A 24,722-nucleotide genomic window follows, 5' to 3' on the forward strand; every position below is an offset into this window, starting at 1 on the left:
GTCAAAACAATAGTCGTTGGAAAGGATATCTTTACGGACAATCTGTGCGGCACGTGCAAGATGAAATGCGTCATCATCTAATGTTCTTGCAAAATTCAGCAAACTGCTGACGTCTGTATCGAAAATAAGGACAGTTTCTTTCCCTTGCCTTTGAGCTTGCAGATTTGGCCCCATATGAAGAAGTCTTTCTTTGAGTCTTGTTGTATGAACCTTTTTGTTATATGAACAGTGCAGCTCACGAAACTGGCTGTCATACACTTTGCACAGTTCAGACATTTTGAACAGTGACATGGACTTGCTTTCTCTCTCTTCTTCAATGAAAGAAAGGAGTTGACTTAACACTGTTAACTCATTTTGTTCGTGTGCGTCATTAATTCCCCGTTCTGCTAAGGCTTTTTTAGATTTATTGTACAAAGTCAACTTGCAAGATGAATGATATTTGGCGTCCAAGGCATGCATATCCCCCTCTGATAATTTTCCCAAGAGTGATCGGTCCTGCACAATCTCTGCATGTTCACGAATTGTTTGGTCGATGGTAAATGTACATGCGTTCACAAGTTTATCAGAAGTACCATCTTTTCCGCATCGCGGTCACACACATGTCCTATCGTCCTCCTTGTTTTGACGGGGCTGTGCAGTTCTTTCTGGTCATTATCTTCTTCTTTCAAGTATCTCTTCTCAGCACGAGCAACTTTCTGGTTATCAAATTTGTTCCTGCAGGTTCTGTGCCATACAGCTTTTTTCTCTTCAAAGGTTGTCTTCATATCATTACCTTGTTCAAGGAGATCCTTGTTCAAAACAAACACAGACGAATCCCCAAGGGCTTCAAGTTTCAAAATATTGTCGACGACACGACCGTACCCAGTCTGCACGCCAGCTTTGGCAAATGTTGATTGTGTCGGATTTACAAATTTTTCTTCTGTTTCTGTTTGGCATATCGCACATAAAGACCAGTCGACCAGGGCACGGGCCTCCAACATTGATGGGTGTGAATTACCTTCATGAACCGCTTCTTCTGAAGACTCCTCTTGTGTTGGCAGTGGTCTGGGATCCAAGCTTTTTTCCTGGACAGATTCCGGGAGATTGTGAGGGTCCAGGGAAGTCTCTGCATCCAGGATGAGATAACCTAATGAAAACAAACAAGGGCAATAAATCAACTGCAAAACAATTTTGTTTGTGACTTCATCAAACACACACACACACACACACACACACACACACACACACACACACACACACACCTAATACACAAGCGAGCAGGCATATCCCCCCCCCCCCTCACCCTTTCGCCTCATACCTTCGCGAACCGTGTCTTCAGAAGACGTTCCTTGTTTTGGCAGTGGTCTTGAATCCATGCTTTCTCTTGACTGATGCAAGGGTCAGGAAACGTCTCTGTATCCAGAGTGATAAAACCGAATCAAATACAGACAAACAAGGAAATAAATCACATGAAAGACAATGCTGTATGCGACTTAACTACCCCCCCCCCCACACACACACACACATAAAAATGCACACATACATTCTCTCTCTCTCTCTCTCTCTCTCTCTCTCTCTCTCTCTCCACACACACACACACACACACCCACACAGGCACGCACACAGCACACACACACATACGCACACACTAACACACACACCTACACAAACACAGACACGCACGCACACACACACACACACACACACACACACACACACACACACACACACACACACACACACGTACCAACACGCATGGCTAGAATATTAGGTTACATTAGATATGTGACATGATCGTCTACGGCTCTGTGCAGCGAATGAGAGAACCCAGTAGTGACCGCACACAAAACGCACGTGGATTGCATGCACTTCAAAATGAAATGTCTGTGTTTTCTTATGATACATATAATGTTAATAGACTGTCGTACCGATTTCTGTACATGCAATAACATCATCAAGATTCAAGAGTTAATTACCAATTACCTACATATCGAAGATGTACAAAATTCAATTTGATTTCTGACTGTCAGGGCCACATAAAAACGAAAGCAAGGTAAACACGAACAGATCTAAACAGCTAGGCGTTTCCAAGATTTTGTGTCAACAAATAGTGTTGAAACAGTGTTACGGACAATAGCCGCTGCTTTCACAGGAACTCTTATTTTCCCAGAACGATCGTAGACTGGAACCATCTACAGGACGATCAAGTTCTGGCAGGATCTATGGAGATCTTTAAATCTGATCTCCACCCAGTTTAGGACTTATTTATATGCGCACCTCCCTTCCGTCGATCAAATGACAGAAGTGGTTTTTCAACGTATTGACACAGATACAGATCTGGCATACATTGCAATCACTTTCGCCATTAAAAACATGTATACATGTAACTGAAAGCATCTTACCGTTTACTCGAAGGTCGTGGGTGCAAAATATATAGCAGGCGCCTTCATTCTGCAAACTCAAACGCCATGCTGTTGCTCTTCAAGCAGACGACAAGTATTCCGCGCAAAGCGATACGTCTAAAATCTGATTGGCTAATATTCCCAAGGTCGCGGATAACTCGTGTTGGAGTTATCTCCCGCACTGCGTTGTTTACCTTCGAAACGATTTTTATTTAATTAATTTTTTCACCCTTTCATACTTGCTGGATGACTTGTGTCATCCTCTTAATCGATTCTTTGTACTTTTATGTGCAATTGCTGAGAAAACTACAATTTGTTCAATGATTTGCAGTATTGTGGTGTATTCTTGCCACGAGTTCCCAGACTATCCCTGTCTCCTCTTCCCGTGCCCTGGAGGATGGTATTGGAGAGCCCCCATACTGTGTAAGACGGCACTTTTGTTTAGACGGCCTCAAAATCAATGAGATGCCGGGTACTGTGCGTAGATTTCCACTGCAAAAAATGTTGGTATTTTCCTATGCTTATTGTCCTTGGGAAAATTCCACAAGGAACTTCGGACTTCAATCCCTGGTTGTAGCATGCAGAGATTGAGTCCCGCTACCCAGTCCTGTTTCCTTCCTTCCTTCCTTTTACATTTAGTCAAGTTTTGACTAAATGTTTTAACGTAGAGGGGGAATCGAGACGAGGGTCGTGGTGTTTGTGTGTGTGTCTGTGTGTGTGTGTAGAGCGATTCAGACTAAACTACTGGACCTATCTTTATGAAATTTTACATGAGAGTTCCTGGGAATGATATCCCTGGACGTTTTTTTCTTTTTTTCGATAAATGTCTTTGATGACGTCATATCCGGCTTTTTGTAAAAGTTGAGGCGGCACTGTCACACCCTCATTTTTCAATCAAATTGATTGAAATTTTGGTCAAGCAATCTTCGACGAAGGCCGGACTTCGGTATTGCATTTTAGCTTGGTAGCTTAAAAATTCATTAATGACTTTGGTCATTAAAAATCTGAAAATTGTAAAAAAAAAATAGTTTTTTATAAAACGATCCAAATTTACTCTTCATCATTTCCTGATTCCAAAAACATATAAATATGTTATATTTGGATTAAAAACAAGTTCTGAAAATTAAAAATATAAAACTTATGATCAAAATTAAATTTTCGAAATCAATTTAAAAACACTTTCATCTTATTCCTTGTCGGTTCCCGATCCCAAAAACATATAGATATGATATGTTTGGATTAAAAACACGCTCAGAAAGTTAAAACGAAGAGAGGTACAGTAAAGCGTGCTATGAAGCACAGCGCAACCGCTACCGCGCCAAACAGGCTCGTCACTTTCACTAGCGGCGGACTACGTTCAGTTTCATTCTGTGAGTTCCACAGCTTGACTAAATGTAGTAATTTCGCCTTACGCGACTTGTTACATTTAGTCGAATCATGATGACATCAGCCTCACAAGAGCACAACAGGTTACCATCTTCAGGCTACGGACTGGTTACTGCCGGCTCCTAGCGCACATGTACAGAATGAAAATCTCCCACACGGAACGAAAGCCCACATGGAACAGGCACGCCAGAGCATGTTCTCCAGACATGCCCAACTTTTGTGGCCCTGAGAAGTGAATTCTGGCCAGAGGTGGTCGACCTAAAGAAGAAACTATGGGGCCCAGCGGAGTCCCTGCGGCGAACTGCAAACTTCATCACATCAACAACCTTGACAGTGTAGCATTGCAACGGGAACTCAGAAGAAGAAAATGTTTTTCTTTCGAAAGTAACGTTTGCCCGTCTCAAAGATAAGCCAGTTTGTTTAGATTGGCAATATTTCTTACACGGTAGCGGTCACCTTTAGTCTCTTTAACATCACACACACAAAGTCAGATGAAGACAATGTTGAGAACAGATAGAAGTATGGCAGATAACACATTAGTGGTAGGAAATGACACCTTTATTTTCACATCATAATATATTACACACAATTTTACACATCTGCACCACTTGCGACATGCCACTGGACCGCCACGAACGACCACATATGCACTGTTTCATCATGCATTTCTATCAACTCTGTGATTGTTGTTATGCTTGTCATCCCATTTCCAACTGAGCTCACACTATTGTTGATCCCCTCGTGCTAAGGTAGACTCAGTATTACTTCAGCCCTGAAAGTGGCCAGTAGTTTACTTGCCATGGCCAGTAGAAACCATGAACTGACCAGTAAAAACCTAAATCTACTCGCCAGATGCGAGTAAAGACACAACCTGTACACTTTTTTTTTTTCATATCCCCAATGAGCAAACAACTGTTTGTTAGGTTTTTAATTTTATGCCCAGGTAGTGTGGATGTTTGGCATTGTTCAAAATATGAAAGAACAGTAAATGCATTACTGGGTATAATTTGTGGTCAGTGTCTACATTTTGGTAAGAGCCCAAGGTTACGTTGGCGAATGAAATTTTCTTTGGCTAGTAAAATTTGCTAGTGCAGTATATGTGAGACTTGGGCTGTACATGTATCCACAAAGCCTTTACAGCAAACAGAAGCTGACAAACTGAACCCTTTTGACTGTGAATGCATATTATCAAATACTAGGATTTGAAGTAGAGTAACATGAGTTGTGAAAACATGCTATGAAAGTAGAGGAAATAATGCTTGTTTGGAACAGAACAAGTTTCTTCTTTGCACCGCTTACTAAAAAAAGATCCACAAAATTCAAGCATCAGAAAACAAAAAAACGTTAAAAAAACAAAAAGGTAAGTTGTTGGAACGTTGGCAGTCTCTTTGTTTTTGGATTTAAAGAACGTCAAGTGATAGAATAGCATGATCATTTGACTTCATCCGTCTTATGGTACCAGGTAAGCGGCTTGACCATACGAAGCACTGCTTCAGGTGAACAATGTCCATCTAATGAGTGAAAGTTGCTTGTGACACTCGGTTTAAGAGTGTTCTGTGTTCTGCTATAAAACGCATTTTACAATGGTGCACTTTCCACACAAACTCCTGCACCATGAAACACTAGCGTTCAAAGTTCTCTATGCTGTTTCTAACTCTCACTTAACCGTAACCTTTTCTTCACAAATGTTTGCAATACCAGAGCTTAAAGTCTGTGAACAAATACTGGCACTCAAAGTTCTGTACGCTGTTTCGAACCCCCACACTACCATAGCACTTTCTTCACAAATTCCTGCAATAACAGCTCGGTAAGCATGTCACAGTCTGTGAACAAATACTACCGTTTAAAGTTCTGTGTGCTGTTTCTAATCCTCGTTTTATCGTAGCACTTTCTTCACAAACTCCTGCTCAAAGAAAGCTTGGTGGTTAAGTCTGTGAACAAATACTGGTGTTTAAAGTCCTGTTACAAATAGTGGCGTTTACAGTTCTGTACTCTGTTTCTAATCCTCGTTTTACCGTAGAACTTTCTTGACAAACTCTTGAACCAATTTGAAGAAGTGCTGGTCGTGGCTGATAGAGAACGTGGTCTGGGACAGAGAGCGGTTGAGTGTGTGGGACACCGCGGTGCCTGTTGCTGACGTAGTTGTTGCTGTGGTGGTGGTGGTGGCTGCCCCCCCTCCGGCGTGGGGACTGGCGAGGAGAGTCTTGTCGCCAGGGGAACCGGGGGTCGAACCTCTCCGCACGTGGCGAAGCAGGCTAGTCAGGAATGAGTTCTGAGAGAAAAACAAAAATAGAGATGTACCACAAAACAAAAAGAAGTGAAAGATGTACAACAAAACAACAACAGAGTTTCTGGAAGTGAACTGTAATCATGATCTAAGAGGGCTTAAGTCCCTGAAGCTGAGAAATGTCTATGATTTGGACACGAAAAATGATCTATTTCTTAATAATGATAATACAACATTCATATAGCGCTTCCCATACCTCGCAGAGCTTTACAGGTTTGTGTTTAGATCGACAAAGAAAGCGTTATTCACATGGATTCTCATACAGATCTGATACCTGCACGTAGACAAATACTAATAAAGTTTACCACCCACACAACCAAAGCTCCAATACCCTGAACGTTAAGATTCGTTCAAACAAAACTCTCCTGGCATCTATGGAGCACAGTCACAGGGCACCGCAAAACCCAAATTCTCACATACCGTGTGCTTGTTTTACTGTGAAATTTTACTACGACATCTTCACAATTGTCCTTGACACCCATCCAAACCCAAAAAGTTGAAATCATTACGCACCAGTTCTGTGCTGAGTTCTCGTTTGAGGAACTGTTTGTCTCTAGGAGGCAGGGAAGGTTCACGTAGATACCGACAGGCCTGGGTCATGGCTAGCGTCAGGCAATTCTCCATCACAAACTGCAGCAGGGCTCTGGAGGGAAATACACACATAATTATATACCTGTCAATGCCAGGATAACATCTTTCATGCTAATACCTAGTAAACATATACCTGTTAACACCAAACCAACATGACCTCAAGCAAAACACGTTGTCAACGATCATGACTGTCCAGCGAATTGTGAACTCTGTTGAGCTTAATTTTCAGAGAAAAGGGCATCATATCGATCAGACATTTTTGCCTGAGATTGCTGTTTTTATTCTTGCTTTTTCCACTTAGGCAGCATGTTATTGTTTGTTTCACAGTCCAGGGCATAACTCTTCAACATCGCGTGACAATCCGGACACCTGAAAACCTTTATCAAACCAAAATCTTTCTTTCTTTCTTTATTTGGTGTTTAACGTCGTTTTCAACCACGAAGGTTATATCGCGACGAGAAACCAAAATCACCGATATGCTTTTCAATACATATTTTGGGGAAATAATTTTCTGGATTTTTTAAGTGGTGTGACAGAAAAAGAGTCTCTTTACTGCGCCAAGCTTTACAAAGCGAGGCTAATCAACTGACAGACTAAGGGCCGGCTTACTGCGCCAAGCTTTACAAAGCCAGGCAAATCAACTAACAGACTAAGGGCCGGCTTACTGCGCCAAGCTTTACAAAGCGAGGCAAATCAACTAACAGACTAAGGGCCGGCTTCTGTCATTGCAACAAGCAACGATATCTGATGAGTATGTTATGCAGTGTTGGGGGTCGACATAATACCCTTTTCTTTGGAAAATAGACAATCAGTCACGCTTTAATGCCGATTGCTTGTTGAACACTGGAAGCAATCGTTAAGGACGTGTGCTTGCCTAAATTCACATGACTTCAAGCAAAACCCACTCGACCTTGGTCAAAACACATTGTCAGCGATCGACCATTGCCGCAATGTATCGTGAACTCGGATCAGTATATTTTCAAAAGAAAAGGGTACATGTATCATATTAAGTGCATGCCACACAACATACACATCAGAGTTGTGTTTTGCGCTGGCAGGTGAAAGCCAGCCAGTAGCCTGTTAGTCGATTCGCCTTGCCTTGAAAAACTTGGCTCAGTAAAAGAGGCTCTTACTCTGCCACAACTCTTAAAATTCCTGATAGGAAGTTATTTCCAAACATCGTCAATTGTGGTAAAAACCTTTCAGTTGCAGCATCATGTTCAAAACGTGTGAACAACTCTTACTTTGGTATCTGTGGTTCTGTTGATACGGGCGGTCTCGGTGACTTTCTGTGCGGTGATGACACACGATGGGGAGACGGTGACTTGTGCTCCTTGAAACAGAAAAGCATTCAACACTGTAACTCTGTTTATTGTTTAAAATTTTTTTTTTTTAAAAAGCTCATGACTGACAAAGTATACAAACTTAATAACCACCTAAAGAAATACATAAATCACTAAATGTGACAAACTTGTACAATACCTGCTATTCAGACTTGGTCGTGTGACAGACGTTTTCTTCCACATCAGCTAATCGAGTGTGGAAGAAAACTCTGTCACACGACCAAGTCGGAATAGCATTTATGTCTCACAGCTTCAACAGAGGAGAGAACAAACACGTTTTGCGTACTCAGGCTTGATAAACCTAAACACAGGAGCAGCCATTGTGGAGAGATCTACTTTTTGACGAAAGTGACCGAACAACTATGAATGATGTCTCGGTATATGTGAATGACGTCACAGTCATCGTCACAGTCTGTATCTTTTGAAGCATCGCAATCTTCATGACGTCTTTCTGTGTCTGCATCCGCGAAATATTTGTTCTTTCTGGGATCTTTGTCATCTATGTTCATAACTCTGTCCTTCTAGATTCAGACTAACAAGCCTTGTGAGCGAGCCACTTTACAAGGGCAGCTAAATTCGCGTATGGAAACAGTTCTGTCGTCTGGGATGCCGTTTTCAGTATTCTCAGCGTTGAAGAATTTGTAAAGAGAGGAAACGATAACAGCAGGAGAAATAAAAGTCGTGTGTGCATGTTGGGGCTTTTGGAGGGACGATTTTGAGTTTGAATCCGTTCTTGCACATGCTCCAAAGCGTGTAACATACAATCTTGCACACGTTTGCTTTAGTAGTGGCAAAGAAGGAAAGCGTGTGACATACTAATCTCATGTATTAGAACAGCTTTCATCAAATTACATTCTTTCACATCAAAAGAAACAGTTATAAAAGATACTACAACAACAAACCTAAGGCTTACAATGCTGATATAAAGTCTAAAATAAGTACAGTTGAACCCCCCCATTTTTCAGATCAACATTTAAGACTTCCCTCTTTTAAGACATTGCTTTTTGACTCACATGCGAAGCAAAAGTGAGTCTATGTACTCACCCGAGTCGTCCGTCTGTCCGTCCCCCCCGTCCGGACGTCCGTCCGGAAAACTTTAACGTTGGATATTTCTTGGACACTATTCAGTCTATCAGTACCAAATTTGGCAAGATGGTGTATGATGACAAGGCCCCAAAACACATACATAGCATCTTGACCTTGCTTCAAGGTCAAGGTCGCAGGGGCCATAAATGTTGTCTAAAAAACAGCTATTTTTCACATTTTTCCCATTTTCTCTGAAGTTTTTGAGATTGAATACCTCACCTATATATGATATATAGGGCAAAGTAAGCCCCATCTTTTGATACCAGTTTGGTTTACCTTGCTTCAAGGTCAAGGTCACAGGAGCTCTTCAAAGTTGGATTGTATACATATTTTGAAGTGACCTTGACCCTGAAGTATGGAAGATAACTGTTTCAAACTTAAAAATTATGTGGGGCACATGTTATGCTTTCATCATGAGACACATTTGGTCACATATGATCAAGGTCAAGGTCACTTTGACCCTTATGAAATGTGACCAAAATAAGGTAGTGAACCACTAAAAGTGACCATATCTCATGGTAGAAAGAGCCAATAAGCACCATTGTACTTCCTATGTCTTGAATTAACAGCTTTGTGTTGCATGACCTTGGGTCAAGGTCACATGTATTTTGGTAGGAAAAATGTGTAAAGCAGTTCTTAGTGTATGTCATTGCTAGGTTTAGTTATTTGACCTTGACCCTGAAGGTCAAGGTCATGTAAAGGTCAAGGTCAAGCATGGGAGTCGTATGGGCTTTGTCCTTCTTGTACTTTTCTCTTCATAACGTGTGTCAACTTTTCCCCATTTTAAGACTCTCTCCTTTTTAGGTCCCGATTTTCTCAGATTTGTGGCCATTTATAGAGAGGGGTTGCACTGTGCCAGACTTCCAGGCACCCACCTTCTGAAGGCGGCGCAGACAGGCGGTGACGCAAGAGACGAGAGAACCGAAGGTGAGCGGTGATTCCTGGTCCACAGACGGAGTACTGAAGCCCAGGTCAATCAGCGGCTCGTACTCACACATGTCCATGCTCTGGTGGCAGTAAAATAGAATAGTTGTAGGTCCGGAATTATAACATCAGTGTTTTGTAACAAGATTAAAAATAACAAGTGTCTTGTGATGAGATTGTATATCAGTCAATTTGACAGAGTGTCTATTAACTGCTCATACTCACCCAAGCCCCTGCTCTGAATCAAACAAGTAGAATAGGTTAAGGCCAGAATACTTTGTTATGTGATGAGATTGTGCCTCAGTCAATTTGGCTGAGTGCTTAACCAAAGGTCTATCAACTGCTCCTACTCCCACAGTTCTATACTCTTGCGGAAGTGAAATAAATTCAAGTCAGGATATTGTGTTTTGTGATGAGACAGAGGGGTCTCTGAATATCCTATGGAATGCTGAAGCCAAGATATATTAATGGTTCATACTCACACATGTCCATACTCTCAGAAAATAACTAGAAAATTATTAAACTACCGATTTTGTTTTATTATGAGACAAGACATTGAAAGGTCAATCACTCACCTGGTCCAACAGAACCTGGCACAGGTCAGGACTGAAGTGTCTCAGCACTGCCAGACACTTGCCGATAACACGCAGCATGCTGCACATAACACACAACACCGTCAAAAGACATTTCACTTTATTTACTCCCAGTATACCAATGCTGGGAAATTCCAGTCACCTCCTCCCAGTGGAAATCTAGCAGCAACAGAGACGCTTTTTATGGCAGAATGACCGAGGTCTTTTGCGTGCCACTTAGGTGACATGGGGGTGGGACATGGATACCGTCTCTGAATCTGCATATTAACAGACCTGTTTACCCTAAACCCGAGGCAAGAGTACTTTCCCAAAAAGTTGAGTGTATTTTTCAAAAAGTTGGTGTACTTTGCAAGCAAAGCCATATGGGGTAGGGAAAATGTGCGCGTGGGTGCAAACGTGTTTGTGTAAGAATAGCATGTCTTGTGAACACCTTCAGAATTTAACTCCTTCCAATACAACAGGAACAAAACAATTTTATTTACCTGTCAGTTTATAGCATTATAACCAGTGTCTTCCAAACAGATTGATAATAAAAAGATGAAGTTCGTGAAATAACATCTGCGGTTGACAGTGGCAAGTTCATTTTTACAATCATCTCAGAAAACATTGCTTCAGCGCGGACTACAGCCTTTTCTTCTGGCAGGATTTGCTTTGCTGGAATGAACTTCGTAATTTCTTGGCAGCTTTCAGCGGATTTCTTTGCAGCAACCTTGTCCAGGTGAGTTTTAGAACTGCAGTGTCGTTCGATGTCATATTTCCCAGCATGAGCAACGGAGAAATCTGATTTACAATACTTGCTGTGTGCATGACTTTTTCCCATAGTAGACTCCACAATTCCTGGCTCTTAGAAAATCTGCTGCTTCTGCTGTTTAGACTTGGTACAGTCATCCGAAACTGGCATATTTTTCTGCTTCATTTTGCCACGATTGTCCAGACGATCGCACGTGCCAACAACTGAACAAGGTTTCCACAGCTGAAGACTCGCTGTCATGGTTATCTCCCTTCGACCGAAACCGGTATCAGTTGTACCATTCCGTAATCAGCACACCAACACCGGAAAACGTATTCTAGACTTTTTCTCAGGCGTATTTTGTGCGTGTGTCGCGTATTTGCGTACCGATAATAATTTGGCGTACAAAATACGCCCAAATGGTACTGGTAAACAGGTCTGTATTAAGTTGACTCATGTCCATTCTGGACTGGATTGGAACCCGGGACCCTAGGATCACAAGTCCAGTGCTCTACCCACTGAGCTACCCGGGACCCTAGGATCACAAGTCCAGTGCTCTACCCACTGAGCTACCCGGGACCCTAGGATCACAAGTCCAGTGCTCTACCAACTGAGCTACCCGGGACCCTAGGATCACAAGTCCAGTGCTATACCAACTGAGCTACCTGGGACCCTAGGATCACAAGTCCAGTGCTCTACCAACTGAGCTACCTGGGACCCTAGGATCACAAGTCCAGTGCTCTACCAACTGAGCTACCCCGCCCTGGAAGGCGACAAATAGAATGCGACAACTGAATGGTGACTGCCAATTTCGATTGTTTTCAACTCTGTAAATGCACACATCTTTTTAATCCAGACATCAGGAGCGAATCCAGCTCCACATAGGTCAAAACAATAATGATATGTTATCTGTATTGATGGAGACAGAGAGTTTCTCCGAGACCGGGGGTCTTAGAAGGGTGGAGTTTGGCTGTATGTGTGTACTCCAACCAAACAGTACTAAAAGCCCACAATGGAACAAGGGACTGCAGGTGGAGTTTGGCTGTATGTGTGTACTCCAGCCCACAATGGAACAAGGGACTGCAGGTGGAGTTTGGCTGTATGTGTGTACTCCAGCCCACAATGGAACAAGGGACTGCAGGTGGAGTTTGGCTGTATGTGTGTACTCCAGCCCACAATGGAACAAGGGACTGCAGGTGGAGTTTGGCTGTATGTGTGTACTGCAACCAAACAGTACTAAAAGCCCACAATGGAACAAGGGACTGCAGGTGGAGTTTGGCTGTATGTGTGTACTGCAACCAAACAGTACTTAAAGCCCACAATGGAACAAGGGACTGCAGGTGGAGTTTGGCTGTATGTGTGTACTCCAACCAAACAGTACTTAAAGCCCACAATGGAACAAGGGACTGCAGGTGGAGTTAGGCTGTATGTGTGTACTGCAACCAAACAGTACTAAAAGCCCACAATGGAACAAGGGACTGCAGGTGGAGTTTGGCTGTATGTGTGTACTCCAACCAAACAGTACTTAAAGCCCACAATGGAACAAGGGACTGCAGGTGGAGTTTGGCTGTATGTGTGTACTCCAACCAAACAGTACTAAAAGCCCACAATGGAACAAGGGACTGCAGGTGGAGTTTGGCTGTATGTGTGTACTCCAACCAAACAGTACTAAAAGCCCACAATGGAACAAGGGACTGCAGGTGGAGTTTGGCTGTATGTGTGTACTGCAACCAAACAGTACTAAAAGCCCACAATGGAACAAGGGACTGCAGGTGGAGTTTGGCTGTATGTGTGTACTCCAACCAAACAGTACTAAAAGCCCACAATGGAACAAGGGACTGCAGGTGGAGTTTGGCTGTATGTGTGTACTCCAACCAAACAGTACTAAAAGCCCACAATGGAACAAGGGACTGCAGGTGGAGTTTGGCTGTATGTGTGTACTCCAACCAAACAGTACTAAAAGCCCACAATGGAACAAGGGACTGCAGGTGGAGTTTGGCTGTATGTGTGTACTCCAACCAAACAGTACTAAAAGCCCACAATGGAACAACGGACTGCAGGCGAGAGGAACTAACAAGATAACAATAACAATGTAATCACCAGAAAACAGCAACAACAACAAATGAGACAGTCCGAGTTCCTCCGAGACCGAGCCAGCGCTCGAGGTGAACAATGAATGTCGAAATCTGTGATAAATATCATATTTTGGTTAAAAATATATATATCAGTTAAGTATTGACTGATTTTGCTTTCAAATCAGACTACGTGTATTGTCCTTGTTGATCGCCTTTTACACTTGGATTCCAGCTCTGGAGATTCTTTTTCTTCTTCAGCTAATGCTAATGTTAATCCTTGTTAAATAAAGTTCAATTCAATTCAATTCAATGTTCCAGAATTTTCTGGTTACGTGTGAGCTCGTTTGCCCATTTGGGTTCCCCACACTATACTCTGTGAGCATAGTCAGCTCACTCCGCTTTCGTTGAGTAGGCATGCTGGGTATTTTCGTGTTTCCATAACCCACCAAACTCCGACATGGATTACAGGATCTTTTCCGTGCGCACTTGGTCTTGTGCTTGCGTGTACACACGAAGGGGGTTAAGTCACTAGCAGGTCTGCACATAAGTTGACCTGGGAGATCGGAAAAATCTCCACTCTTAACCCACCAGGCGGCAGCGACCGGGATTCGAACTCACGACCTCCCGATTAGGAGGTCGACGTTTTACCACCACGCCACTGCGCCTGTCGCTCTGGAGATGAAGCTGGTGGTAGGGGAATCAGACCAAAACCAACGTTGCTGTCAACGATGAAAGAGTTGTTGCTGACCTGATCTCTGTGGCGATCAGCTGGGAGGACGGCTGGTCTACATCGTCTGTCGATGTCTGGTGTTGCAACAAGGGAGACGACTGCAGAGAGTGCTTGCCCTTGTCTCCACTGTCGCGGCCCCTCTGCAAAAGAAGACACTATTTAAACGTCTTAGAAGGGTGGAGTTTGGCTGTATGTGTGTACTCCAACCAAACAGTACTAAAAGCCCACAATGGAACAAGGGACTGCAGGTGGAGTTTGGCTGTATGTGTGTACTGCAACCAAACAGTACTTAAAGCCCACAATGGAACAAGGGACTGCAGGTGGAGTTAGGCTGTATGTGTGTACTGCAACCAAACAGTACTAAAAGCCCACAATGGAACAAGGGACTGCAGGTGGAGTTAGGCTGTATGTGTGTACTGCAACCAAACAGTACTAAAAGCCCACAATGGAACAAGGGACTGCAGGTGGAGTTAGGCTGTATGTGTGTACTGCAACCAAACAGTACTAAAAGCCCACAATGGAACAAGGGACTGCAGGTGGAGTTAGGCTGTATGTGTGTACTCCAACCAAACAGTACTTAAAGCCCACAATGGAACAAGGGACTGCAGGTGGAGTTTGGCTGTATGTGTGTACTCCAACCAAACAGTACTTAAAGCCCACAATGGAACAAGGGACTGCAGGTGGAGTTTGGCTGTATGTGTGTACTCCAACCAAACAGTACTTAAAGCCCACAATGGAACAAGGGACTGCAGGTGGAGTTTGGCTGTATGTGTGTACTGCAACCAAACAGAACTAAAAGCCCACAATGGAACAAGGGACTGCAGGTGGAGTTTCACTGTATGTGTGTACTGCAACCAAACAGTACTTAAAGCCCACAATGGAACAAGGGACTGCAGGTGGAGTTTCACTGTATGTGTGTACTGCAACCAAACAGTACTAAAAGCCCACAATGGAACAAGGGACTGCAGGTGGAGTTTCACTGTATGTGTGTACTGCAACCAAACAGTACTAAAAGCCGACAATGGAACAAGGGACTGCAGGCGAGAGGAACCAACAGGATAACAATAACAATGTACCCACCACAAAACAGCAACAAAGAGTAGACAGAAAGAAAATGAAGAGAATGAGCACAGAGTTACCGTGGAACCCCCCTTTTTAAGACTCCCTCCTTTTTAAGACCTGATTTTCTCAGATTTTTTGAGGTCTTAAAAGGGGGGTTCCACTGTACAGAAAAACAAGTCGCGTGAAGCGATATAAAAACATTTAGTCAAGATCAACACCACTAACCAATCATCGCCGAGACTACATTCAGATAGTCTCGGCTAACCATACCAAAGACTGAGACGGGTCACGCTCGCCGCCGCTAAGCACGCGTCCGTAGTACTTACTGAACCTATTTTATTTTATTTTGAGCACATTTTTAGAGTAAGAATAACATCTATACATTTTTTAATTCAGGAGAAGATGAGGAATACAATGCTATCATTTTTTAATCTGTTTCTGAAAAATCGATTTTAATGACAACTTTAATGAGCAAACTAATTAACTAATTATTAAGCTTCCAAGCTGAAATGCAATCCCATAGATCGGACTTTGTCAAAGATTGCTTAATCAAAATTTCAATCAATTTGGTTAAAAAATGAGGGTGTGACAGTGCAGCCTCAACTTTCGTAAAAAGCCGGATATGACGTCATCAAAGACAGCAAAAGAACAAGAAGGGCAAAGCCCATACGACTCACATGCTTTACACATTTTTCCTACCAAAATACATGTGACCTTGACCCAAGGTCAAGGTCATCCAAGGTCATGCAACACAAAGCTGTTAATTCAAGACATAGGAAGTACAATGGTGCTTATTGGCTCTTTCTACCATGAGATATGGTCACTTTTAGTGGTTCACTACCTTATTTTGGTCACATTTCATAAGGGTCAAAGTGACCCTGACCTTGATCATATGTGACCAAATGTGTCTCATGATGAAAGCATAACATGTGCCCCACATAATTTTTAAGTTTGAAACAGTTATCTTCCATAGTTCAGGGTCAAGGTCACTTCAAAATATGTATACAATCCAACTGTGAAGAGCTCCTGTGACCTTGACCTTGAAGCAAGGTAAACCAAACTGGTATCAAAAGATGGGGCTTACTTTGCCCTATATATCATATATAGGTGAGGTATTCAATCTCAAAAACTTCAGAGAAAATGGGAAAAATGTGAAAAATAGCTGTTTTTTAGGCAACATTCATGGCCCCTGCGACCTTGACCTTGAAGCAAGGTCAAGATGCTATGTATGTTTTTTGGGGCCTTGTCATCATACACCATCTTGCCAAATTTGGTACTGATAGACTGAATAGTGTCCAAGAAATATCCAACGTTAAAGTTTTCCGGACGGACGGACGGACGTCCGGACGGACGGACGGACGGACGGACGGACGGACGGACGACTCGGGTGAGTACATAGACTCACTTTTGCTTCGCATGTGAGTCAAAAAATGAAAAAAATGCCTGAGGATATTATACCCAGGAACTCTCATGTGAAATTTCATGAAGATCGGTCCGGTACCTTTTTCTGAATCGCTCCACACACACACACACACACACACACACATACATACATACATACATACATACATACATACATACATACATACATACATACTTAACTAAACTTGACTAAATGTAAAAAAGCTGAAAAGCAAAGCCATACCTCCAGTATGTGCTGTAGGTAGCGAGGACGTATCAACAAGGACACAAACGTCTGCGTCATGTTCAGCAACGAAGACTGCACACAAAGAAAACAATATCGTTTATCAGAGAAAAGAGTATTTTCTTCTTTTTCTGTGGAGAAAAAACCACTGCACACAATACACTCTCATACCTTGGAACCGCAGTTTTGCACATCCATGATTCAAACATACTTTATACGCGTCCGTCACACCGTTAATTAAGTTAACCAATACAGTTAAAACAAATGCTTCTTTCAATGTTTACTGACTAAAACTGTCATCATGTGTCAAAATACTGGATCAGCTTCGGGTTGCACTTGTGAAGAAAACAAGTCCGGGAATTTTTCTTGTGTTTTTTTTTCTCCACTGACCGTACTGATCGTACTCTAGACAATCATGCGTACAAAATACGACAAAATCGTATGGGTTCCCAGGTCAGCACTCTGTTTTTATGTATTTGACAGCAGTCCTACATTTACATCTATATCCGGTCTTGCACATCTTTCTTTCTTTATTTGGTGTTTAACGTCGTTTTCAACCACGAAGGTTATATCGCGACGGGGAAAGGGGGGGTAGATGGGATATAGCCACTTGTTAATTGTTTCTTGTTCACAAAAGCACTAATCAAAAAATTGCTCCAGGGGCTTGCAACGTAGTACAATATATTCTTACATACTGCTTGACTAAAATCTTTACAAACATTGACTATATTCTATACAAGAAACACTTAACAAGGGTAAAAGGAGAAACAGAATCCGTTAGTCACCTCTTACGACATGCTGGGGAGCATCAGGTAAATTCTTCCCCCTAACCCGCGGGGGGTGGTCTTGCACATGAACTAATTACATCAAAAGCAAACATGGAGGTTTGCTTACAAATGTGTTTCATCTTGCTCAACCTTATTTCAATCCAGTCATGAATGGCGATTTCCTTCATTTTCCTGACTTTCAATTTGAAGACATTGCCGGCTCGGCTTAATTCATCATGTGACATAAAGAATTAAGAAAAGATAGACTGAAAAAAAAAAGAGAGAAAAAAAGAGAAAAAGAGAGAAAAAAGAAGCCAAAAGTGACCCACCAGGAGTCTCATGAGGGTCTGTGGGAGATGGAGACGCCACTGTCGTCTGTACAGCGCCATCTGGTGCAGAAAGTTGCACGTGGCTTCCGCCTCCGTCATGGCTGCCTCCAGTAGCGTCAGGCGAGCCAGCTCCAGTGACTGACAGAGAAAGAGACACAGATCGTGCACGTTACTTTACATATGTTCTGGGCCAGTATGCAAGAGTAGGGATGGCAAAGCAACTTATCCCAACCAACTAAAGTCTCTAAACTCAACTCCTGCATACAGGCCCAGGGCTTGTTCAAAAGGTTCTTGATGGAACGATGTTTGTTTGAGCTCCACATCCACATCATAAAACCTTAATCGTCCGATACATTCGCTGGCTGTGTAAAGCTCATATCTCGTCTTTTACTCAGGTAGGAATCTAATTTTTGGCAAGCACTGTATGTACCCTAATTCCAAGCTACACACCAAATTTCAGCGCAATCAACCCGTAAGTACCAGAAATCTAAGTCTAAAGAAAGAGACAGACAGACAAAGCGACAGACAGACAGACAAAGCGACAGACAGACAGACAAAGCGACAGACAGACAAAGCGACAGACAGACAGACAAAGCGACAGACAGACAGACAAAGCGACAGACACAGACAAAGCGACAGACAGACAAAGCGACAGACAGACAGACAAAGCGACAGACACAGACAAAGCGACAGACAGACAGACAAAGCGACAGACAGACAAAGCGACAGACAGACAGACAAAGCGACAGACAGACAGACAAAGCGACAGACAAAGCGACAGACAGACAGACAAAGAGACAGACAGCGCGACAGACACAGACAAAGCCAGACAAAGCGACAGACAGACAGACAAAGCGACAGACACAGACAAAGCGACAGACAGACAAAGCGACAGACACAAAGCGACAGACAGACACAAACACAAAGAGACAGACAGACAAAGCGACAGACAGACAGACAAAGCGACAGACAGACAAAGCGACAGACAGACAGACAAAGCGACAGACAGACAGACAGACAAAGCGACAGACAGACAGACAAAGCGACAGACAGACAGACAAAGCGACAGACAGAGTGAAACCGATACACCCGTGTATACGATACAAGGTGTAATAACAACATAGCTGAGTGATCGGATTGTTCCATACACAAAACATTCATGAATTAGTTCGCTCGGCTGGCTTAAAGCTGTCATGAAAATCTCTGCAACTGAACCAACGCTGTGTCAGGGTTTCACTGACTGACCACACCAAACAGCATCCTTGCCTACAAGAAACACCTACCTGCTGCAGCCTGTCCTGGTGGGAGCCCAGGAAGTTGAGAGCGTCTTCGAGGAAGGAGAAGCCCAGCTTACGTAGCATGAGAGTGTAGAGGTTGACAGCCAGACAGTACAAACTGTGCCAGTTGGTGTTGGTTTGGGTCACCGCCCCCGACACCTGTAACCACACACATATCAATGACACCTGTAACCACACACATATCAATGACACCTGTAACCACACACATATCAATGACACCTGTTACCACACACATATCAATGACACCTGTAACCACACACATATCAATGACACCTGTAACCACACACATATCAATGACACCTGTAACCACACACATATCAATGACACCTGTAACCACACACATATTAATGTCACCTGTAACCACACACATATCAATCACACACCTGTAACCACACACATATCAATGACACCTGTAACCACACACATATCAATGACACCTGTAACCACACACATATCAATGACACATGTAACCACACACATATCAATCACACACCTGTAACCACACACATACCAATGACACCTATAACCACACACATATCAATGACACCTGTAACCACACCTGTAACCACACACACATCAATGACACATGTAACCACACACATATCAATCACACACCTGTAACCACACACATATCAATGACTCCTGTAACCACACACATATCAATGACACCTGTAACCACTCACATATCAATCACACCTGTAACCACACACATATCAATGACACCTGTAACCACACATATCAATGACACCTGTAACCACACACAGCTTTCTCTCTTACCTTGGGGGTGATGACAGGTGTGGTGAAGATGTCCTCGTTAGTGTACAGGTGAGTGAGGGACAGACAGGTGTGGGAGGTGAAGTCACTCAGTGACAACATGGCCGCTCCCTGCAAAATATCCACACCACATTTCATGAAAATATCAACATACAAAGTGCACCCTGCACAATATCGTCACAACATATTCAAAAGTGTTGCAGCAGGGTTATCTTTTCAAAAGTGAAATCACAATGTCACTACAAAGACTCTATGCCACAGCCTGATTCATTGTTCACCCCATTCTGTACAGTGACGGAAATGGCAAATGCAAAACAGACAAGGAATAAAGGTAGAGAGATGAATTGCTGTACGTACCTTCTCAGTATCAGCAATGGCAGCCAGCAGCAACAACGCAGTGTGTACGTAAGGCATTCCTTGCTTGGCCTGCACATAAAAGCACAAATCATGAGTTAACAAGAAAAGCAAATAATCATACGACTCACTTTCGTACCTTGAATTTGTGTATACATTGTTAGTATCAGCAATAGCAGCAACAATGCAGAAAAGCAAATGCTTAACCCCTTCACTGCCACAGTATAACAGCATTTTGGTATTGCTGTGCGCCAGGGCAAATTTCGGTTTCTTCGGTAGGTTCACTAATCTGTTCACTGCTCAATCATTTATTGAGATATCTCTTAGATCTTTGGCATGTGGTTTGCTCACACCCTTGGCTATTATGTGATAACATGATCATTGGACTTTGTTTGCGATTGTTATAGTAAAAATCGATATGACCATTTTTGTCAAAAATCACAGTTTCCAAACTTTTACACACACACTGCAGCACGTAAAACCGCAGAAAACACAGCTAAAACTGGTGTCAACCATCAGGTACTCACATTACAGCCCATAACAGTATTCTTCTGTGTGGTAATCCATAAATCACTTCTTGTAGAGCTTCCAGAACACTTTATCATTTGAAAACAGGTCCACGAGTTGATGTCCGACTTTCGGCCGCCATTTTGAATCTTATAGATCGGAAAAAAATTCTAAAAAAGTTTTCACCACGTGGTACTAACTTATCTGAACAGTCAATGGGAAAGAACTGTGTTTAAACCCCTACAAGAAGTTGGACAGTGGTTACCTCCCATTTAGTTTTCACAAATGTCCTGAAAAGTGCTGATGTAAATGCCACGTACCTAGTACGTGTATGGGCGTATGACAAACCAAACATGACCACGTACCTAGTACGTGCTGGGCAGTGAAGGGGTTAAATATATAGCAAAAAAGCAAATGCTCATCTTCTTCATAATATGAATCAATGGGGGGGTAAATAAAGATCACAAATGAGAAGCTTTGTTCAAACGGAATACATTATTGATCACCAACCAAACTTTTCAAGTGCAACATATTTTTTCTCTCCCACATCACCTCTACTTTAGCACTTTGCACCAGTGTGTATTTGTTTGTGCCTGTGCATGTGTGCATGCTTGCAATTGAACAAGCAAGCGTGTGCATTTTTTGCATATGTGTGTGTAACACACAACTTAGAGAGACACATTCCACACACAATGACAGCTGGACATGACCTCAAAATCAATCCCCCAAAATACACATAAAAGGTCATGACTTTGACCTGACCTTGATGTAAGCCTCCAGTGACACGAGGAGAGCGGCCATGACACCATGCTCCTGGAGACGCGGCAGCCATGTCTGTACATCTGTTGCCATGACGATCTCGGTAAGCAGGCTGCAGATTGTAAGCTGGAGCTGAAAGGCAATAACAACATTCAAACAGGCTGCCATTCTCTGTCTGCATACTGGACAAAACACACATTCCCTCCTTTAACTTCTTATATCCCCAATCCTCCTCTATAAAAATCACTACAAACACATACACACTCACACACACACTTGCACACGCGCACACACACATACACTTGCACACTCATACACGCACACACTTACTCACGCACACTTCACCCCCACACATACACACACACACTCTCTCACACACACCCCCCCCCCCCCCCCCCATACCCTTTGTCCATCAATCCTCACCATAAGTTTGGACTCTGCGGCCTTGTCAGCCTTGTCCTTGCCGGACTCCCCCGAAGCGGTGTCCATCTTGTTCTGAGCGAGGCGTGCAGGGGGAGACAACTGACGAATACTCTGCAGCAGCATGGAGCACGTCACCGTCAGCAGGGTAGAGATGGCCGGCTGGGTCAGGGCTGAGGGGGGAACGTCACACGCAAAACAGTCAATGACACAGATAGATCCTCCAAAGGCAATACGGTGCAACGAAGGCAATACGGTACAACGAAGGCAATAAGAGTACAGGCAAATCCGGATAAGACGAAATTGAAGGGACCGAATTGTTATTGTGTCCTATCCGAAATTTCGACTTGGTCATAGTACAGTGGAACCCCTCTCTAGCGACCTTGAAAATGTTGACAAAAATCGGTCCTTATGGAGGGGGGGTCCTTACAGAGGGAGGGGGCGGGGCCACAAAGAAAGTCACCTCAGATTTTCTTAAAAAAAGAAAACAGAGAAGTTTGAGTTGCTGACGACCGTTTCCTCAAGCAAACTGCTTCGATTTCATGTTTGACATTGTCGATGGTGTCCACCAGTTCTGGTGCATGTTTCAATGCAAAAAGAGTTAGTTTCTGAGCAAGCATTTCTTTACAGCAGTCCCTGCAATGATGAAGGCCCTCCGAGAAAGAGAGTGAAAAATCGGCCACCGTTCTCAGCATCGCGTATCTGTGTGTAACCTCTTTCATTGACAAGATACTCTTGTTTCCTTGCAGCCTTGACCAGTGAGTCGGTTACCTAATCTGTGAACCCTTCAGTTGTGTTGCTTTGTCAAAAGTTAGACACAGTCAACTAGTTTTGCTCTGAGTGAACAGTGCAGCTGGCCTCAATTAGCCGGTGACACCTCTCTGGCCACAGCACCAAACAGTACATGGCTGGGGGGAGAGAGAGAGAGAGAGAGGGGGGGGGGGGGGTAGCTGGCTAAACTCAGTGGGGTGTCCGGTGTCACTGAAGTCAGCAGGAAGAGCATTGGAGAGAAATAGAGAGGTGTACTCTTCCAAACAATTTCCAAGGATCAGTTGTCAGGGCTTAGTCAGTGAGGGAGAGTGAGAGCGGTTTGTGTACAGTCCGACTGAAGAGTGAAAAGTCACTGCCACAAGATCGGCATGCAGTCAATAAAGCCAGACAAGAAGAATGATTATGACATGCGGCTCTATTTGCTGTTTTTTTTTTTAATCAAACTGGTTTTCAACGCTTATTCTCACAAAGCATCTGCACACCTGCCTCTGCCTCTGTGCTGTGTTTGTGTGGCTGCTTTCGTATGATGTCAGTGCATGGTGAGTGCGTTCACTGCCTTGTCACCACTTCCCCACCTTTTTCAGAATGTTTTCTTGGAGTTGGATAATTCTCCTTACTCCTCGCCCCCTCCTTACTCCTCGCCCCCTCCTAACTTCAGTTCATACTTTATTGCGTGCCGACTGACCAGTCGGTGTGGCGTCCGTGTAGAGAAGAAGGGAATAAGGTTACACAATGCGCTAGTGTGAGACGCCAAGTTTCGTGTTTCGAGTTGCTGTAGTAAATATAGAGTAAACTTTGTCTTTGGGACTGACTTTCTGTTGTGTGCTATCCGTCTTTCGACTTACGTAAGAGAAATCCCATTTCGAGCTCAGGGTACTTTGTACACATAGATAAAGAGGGATAATTCCGGACCAGAATTTCTTTGTGTGCTAAGCGAATTTTTGACTTAACCGTTTGTGAGTTAGCTGGATTTGCCTGTAATAAGAATAAGAATACTTTATTATCTCATAGAGAAATTCAGGCGTGGTACATAACAATAATACAAACAGGACATTGTTTTACATAAGACTTATAGCACTATATAACAGGGCAGGTTATAAACACACCTCCCACATACCTCTCTGGCCATTCCTTGCATTGTGCTTACGCATTCAGTCATGAACACATCCATGTCTCACTTACACATCACACACATGGACATTCTTATACGCTCAACTTACCCATTCACACATGGACATTCGACCACGCTCCACTTACACATTCTTATACGCTCCACTTACACATTCACACATGGGCATTCTTATATGCTCCACTTACACATTCCCACATGGACATTCGACTACGCCCACTTACACATTCCCACATGGACATCTTTAAAGCACTGCGCTTACATATTCTCGCACACCTATGCGTATAACGGACTATGGCTAAACATCATTGCAACGAAGGCAATACGGTACAACGAAGGCAATACGGTACAACTCCCTCCCTTTCAAGACCTTGTTTTGTGAGATTTTGTGTAAATTGACCACTATTCTAAAACTACCTCCTGTTTCAGACCACATTTCCCCGGATGTTCACGTCTTAAAAGGGGGTTCCAATGTAGACAAATTGTGGAGATAACTTGGTCGGGTTAGTATGGGTTGTGGAAGAGTTGCTTACCCTTGCTTTTCCTTGGTTTTCCTTGGGCACATTGACATTGTAGGCTTGCTTCAGTGTTTCTATGGAAAGAAGGGGATGAGAGTCCTGCCCTCCCCCCCCCCCCACCTACCATCACCCCCTTCTCCATCCCCATATCCACCCCTCTCCCCATTTCAATCTTACAAGCAGCACAGTAGAGCCTTTCTATCTGTAGAGGGAGGAAGGCCACCCGGCTGATATGAACAGGAGGGATCAGAGTCCTGCCCCCC

At 43.3% G+C, this 24,722-nt stretch overlaps 1 protein-coding gene across 1 annotated transcript in view; it reads right to left on the reverse strand.

Annotated features, from left to right (window-relative positions):
* Positions 1-4,680: 4,680 nt before the first annotated feature.
* The window catches only part of LOC138949472 (nucleoporin NUP188-like), an 84,645-nt gene continuing 64,603 nt past the window's right edge, over positions 4,681-24,722 (reverse strand). Inside the window, exons 39-51 of the mRNA XM_070321301.1 lie at positions 22,045-22,214; positions 21,625-21,753; positions 20,359-20,427; positions 20,005-20,112; positions 19,213-19,365; positions 17,930-18,067; positions 16,834-16,908; positions 14,145-14,266; positions 10,574-10,652; positions 9,950-10,081; positions 7,890-7,978; positions 6,568-6,697; positions 4,681-6,039 (exon numbers count right to left, since the gene is read on the reverse strand). Coding sequence (XP_070177402.1) covers positions 5,779-6,039; positions 6,568-6,697; positions 7,890-7,978; positions 9,950-10,081; positions 10,574-10,652; positions 14,145-14,266; positions 16,834-16,908; positions 17,930-18,067; positions 19,213-19,365; positions 20,005-20,112; positions 20,359-20,427; positions 21,625-21,753; positions 22,045-22,214 — 1,655 coding nt within the window. The 3' untranslated portion in view covers positions 4,681-5,778. The remainder of the gene's footprint in view (positions 6,040-6,567; positions 6,698-7,889; positions 7,979-9,949; positions 10,082-10,573; positions 10,653-14,144; positions 14,267-16,833; positions 16,909-17,929; positions 18,068-19,212; positions 19,366-20,004; positions 20,113-20,358; positions 20,428-21,624; positions 21,754-22,044; positions 22,215-24,722) is intronic.

The sequence above is a fragment of the Littorina saxatilis genome, linkage group LG15 (assembly GCF_037325665.1).
Source record: "Littorina saxatilis isolate snail1 linkage group LG15, US_GU_Lsax_2.0, whole genome shotgun sequence".
In the NCBI taxonomy this organism is placed as follows: domain Eukaryota; kingdom Metazoa; phylum Mollusca; class Gastropoda; order Littorinimorpha; family Littorinidae; genus Littorina; species Littorina saxatilis.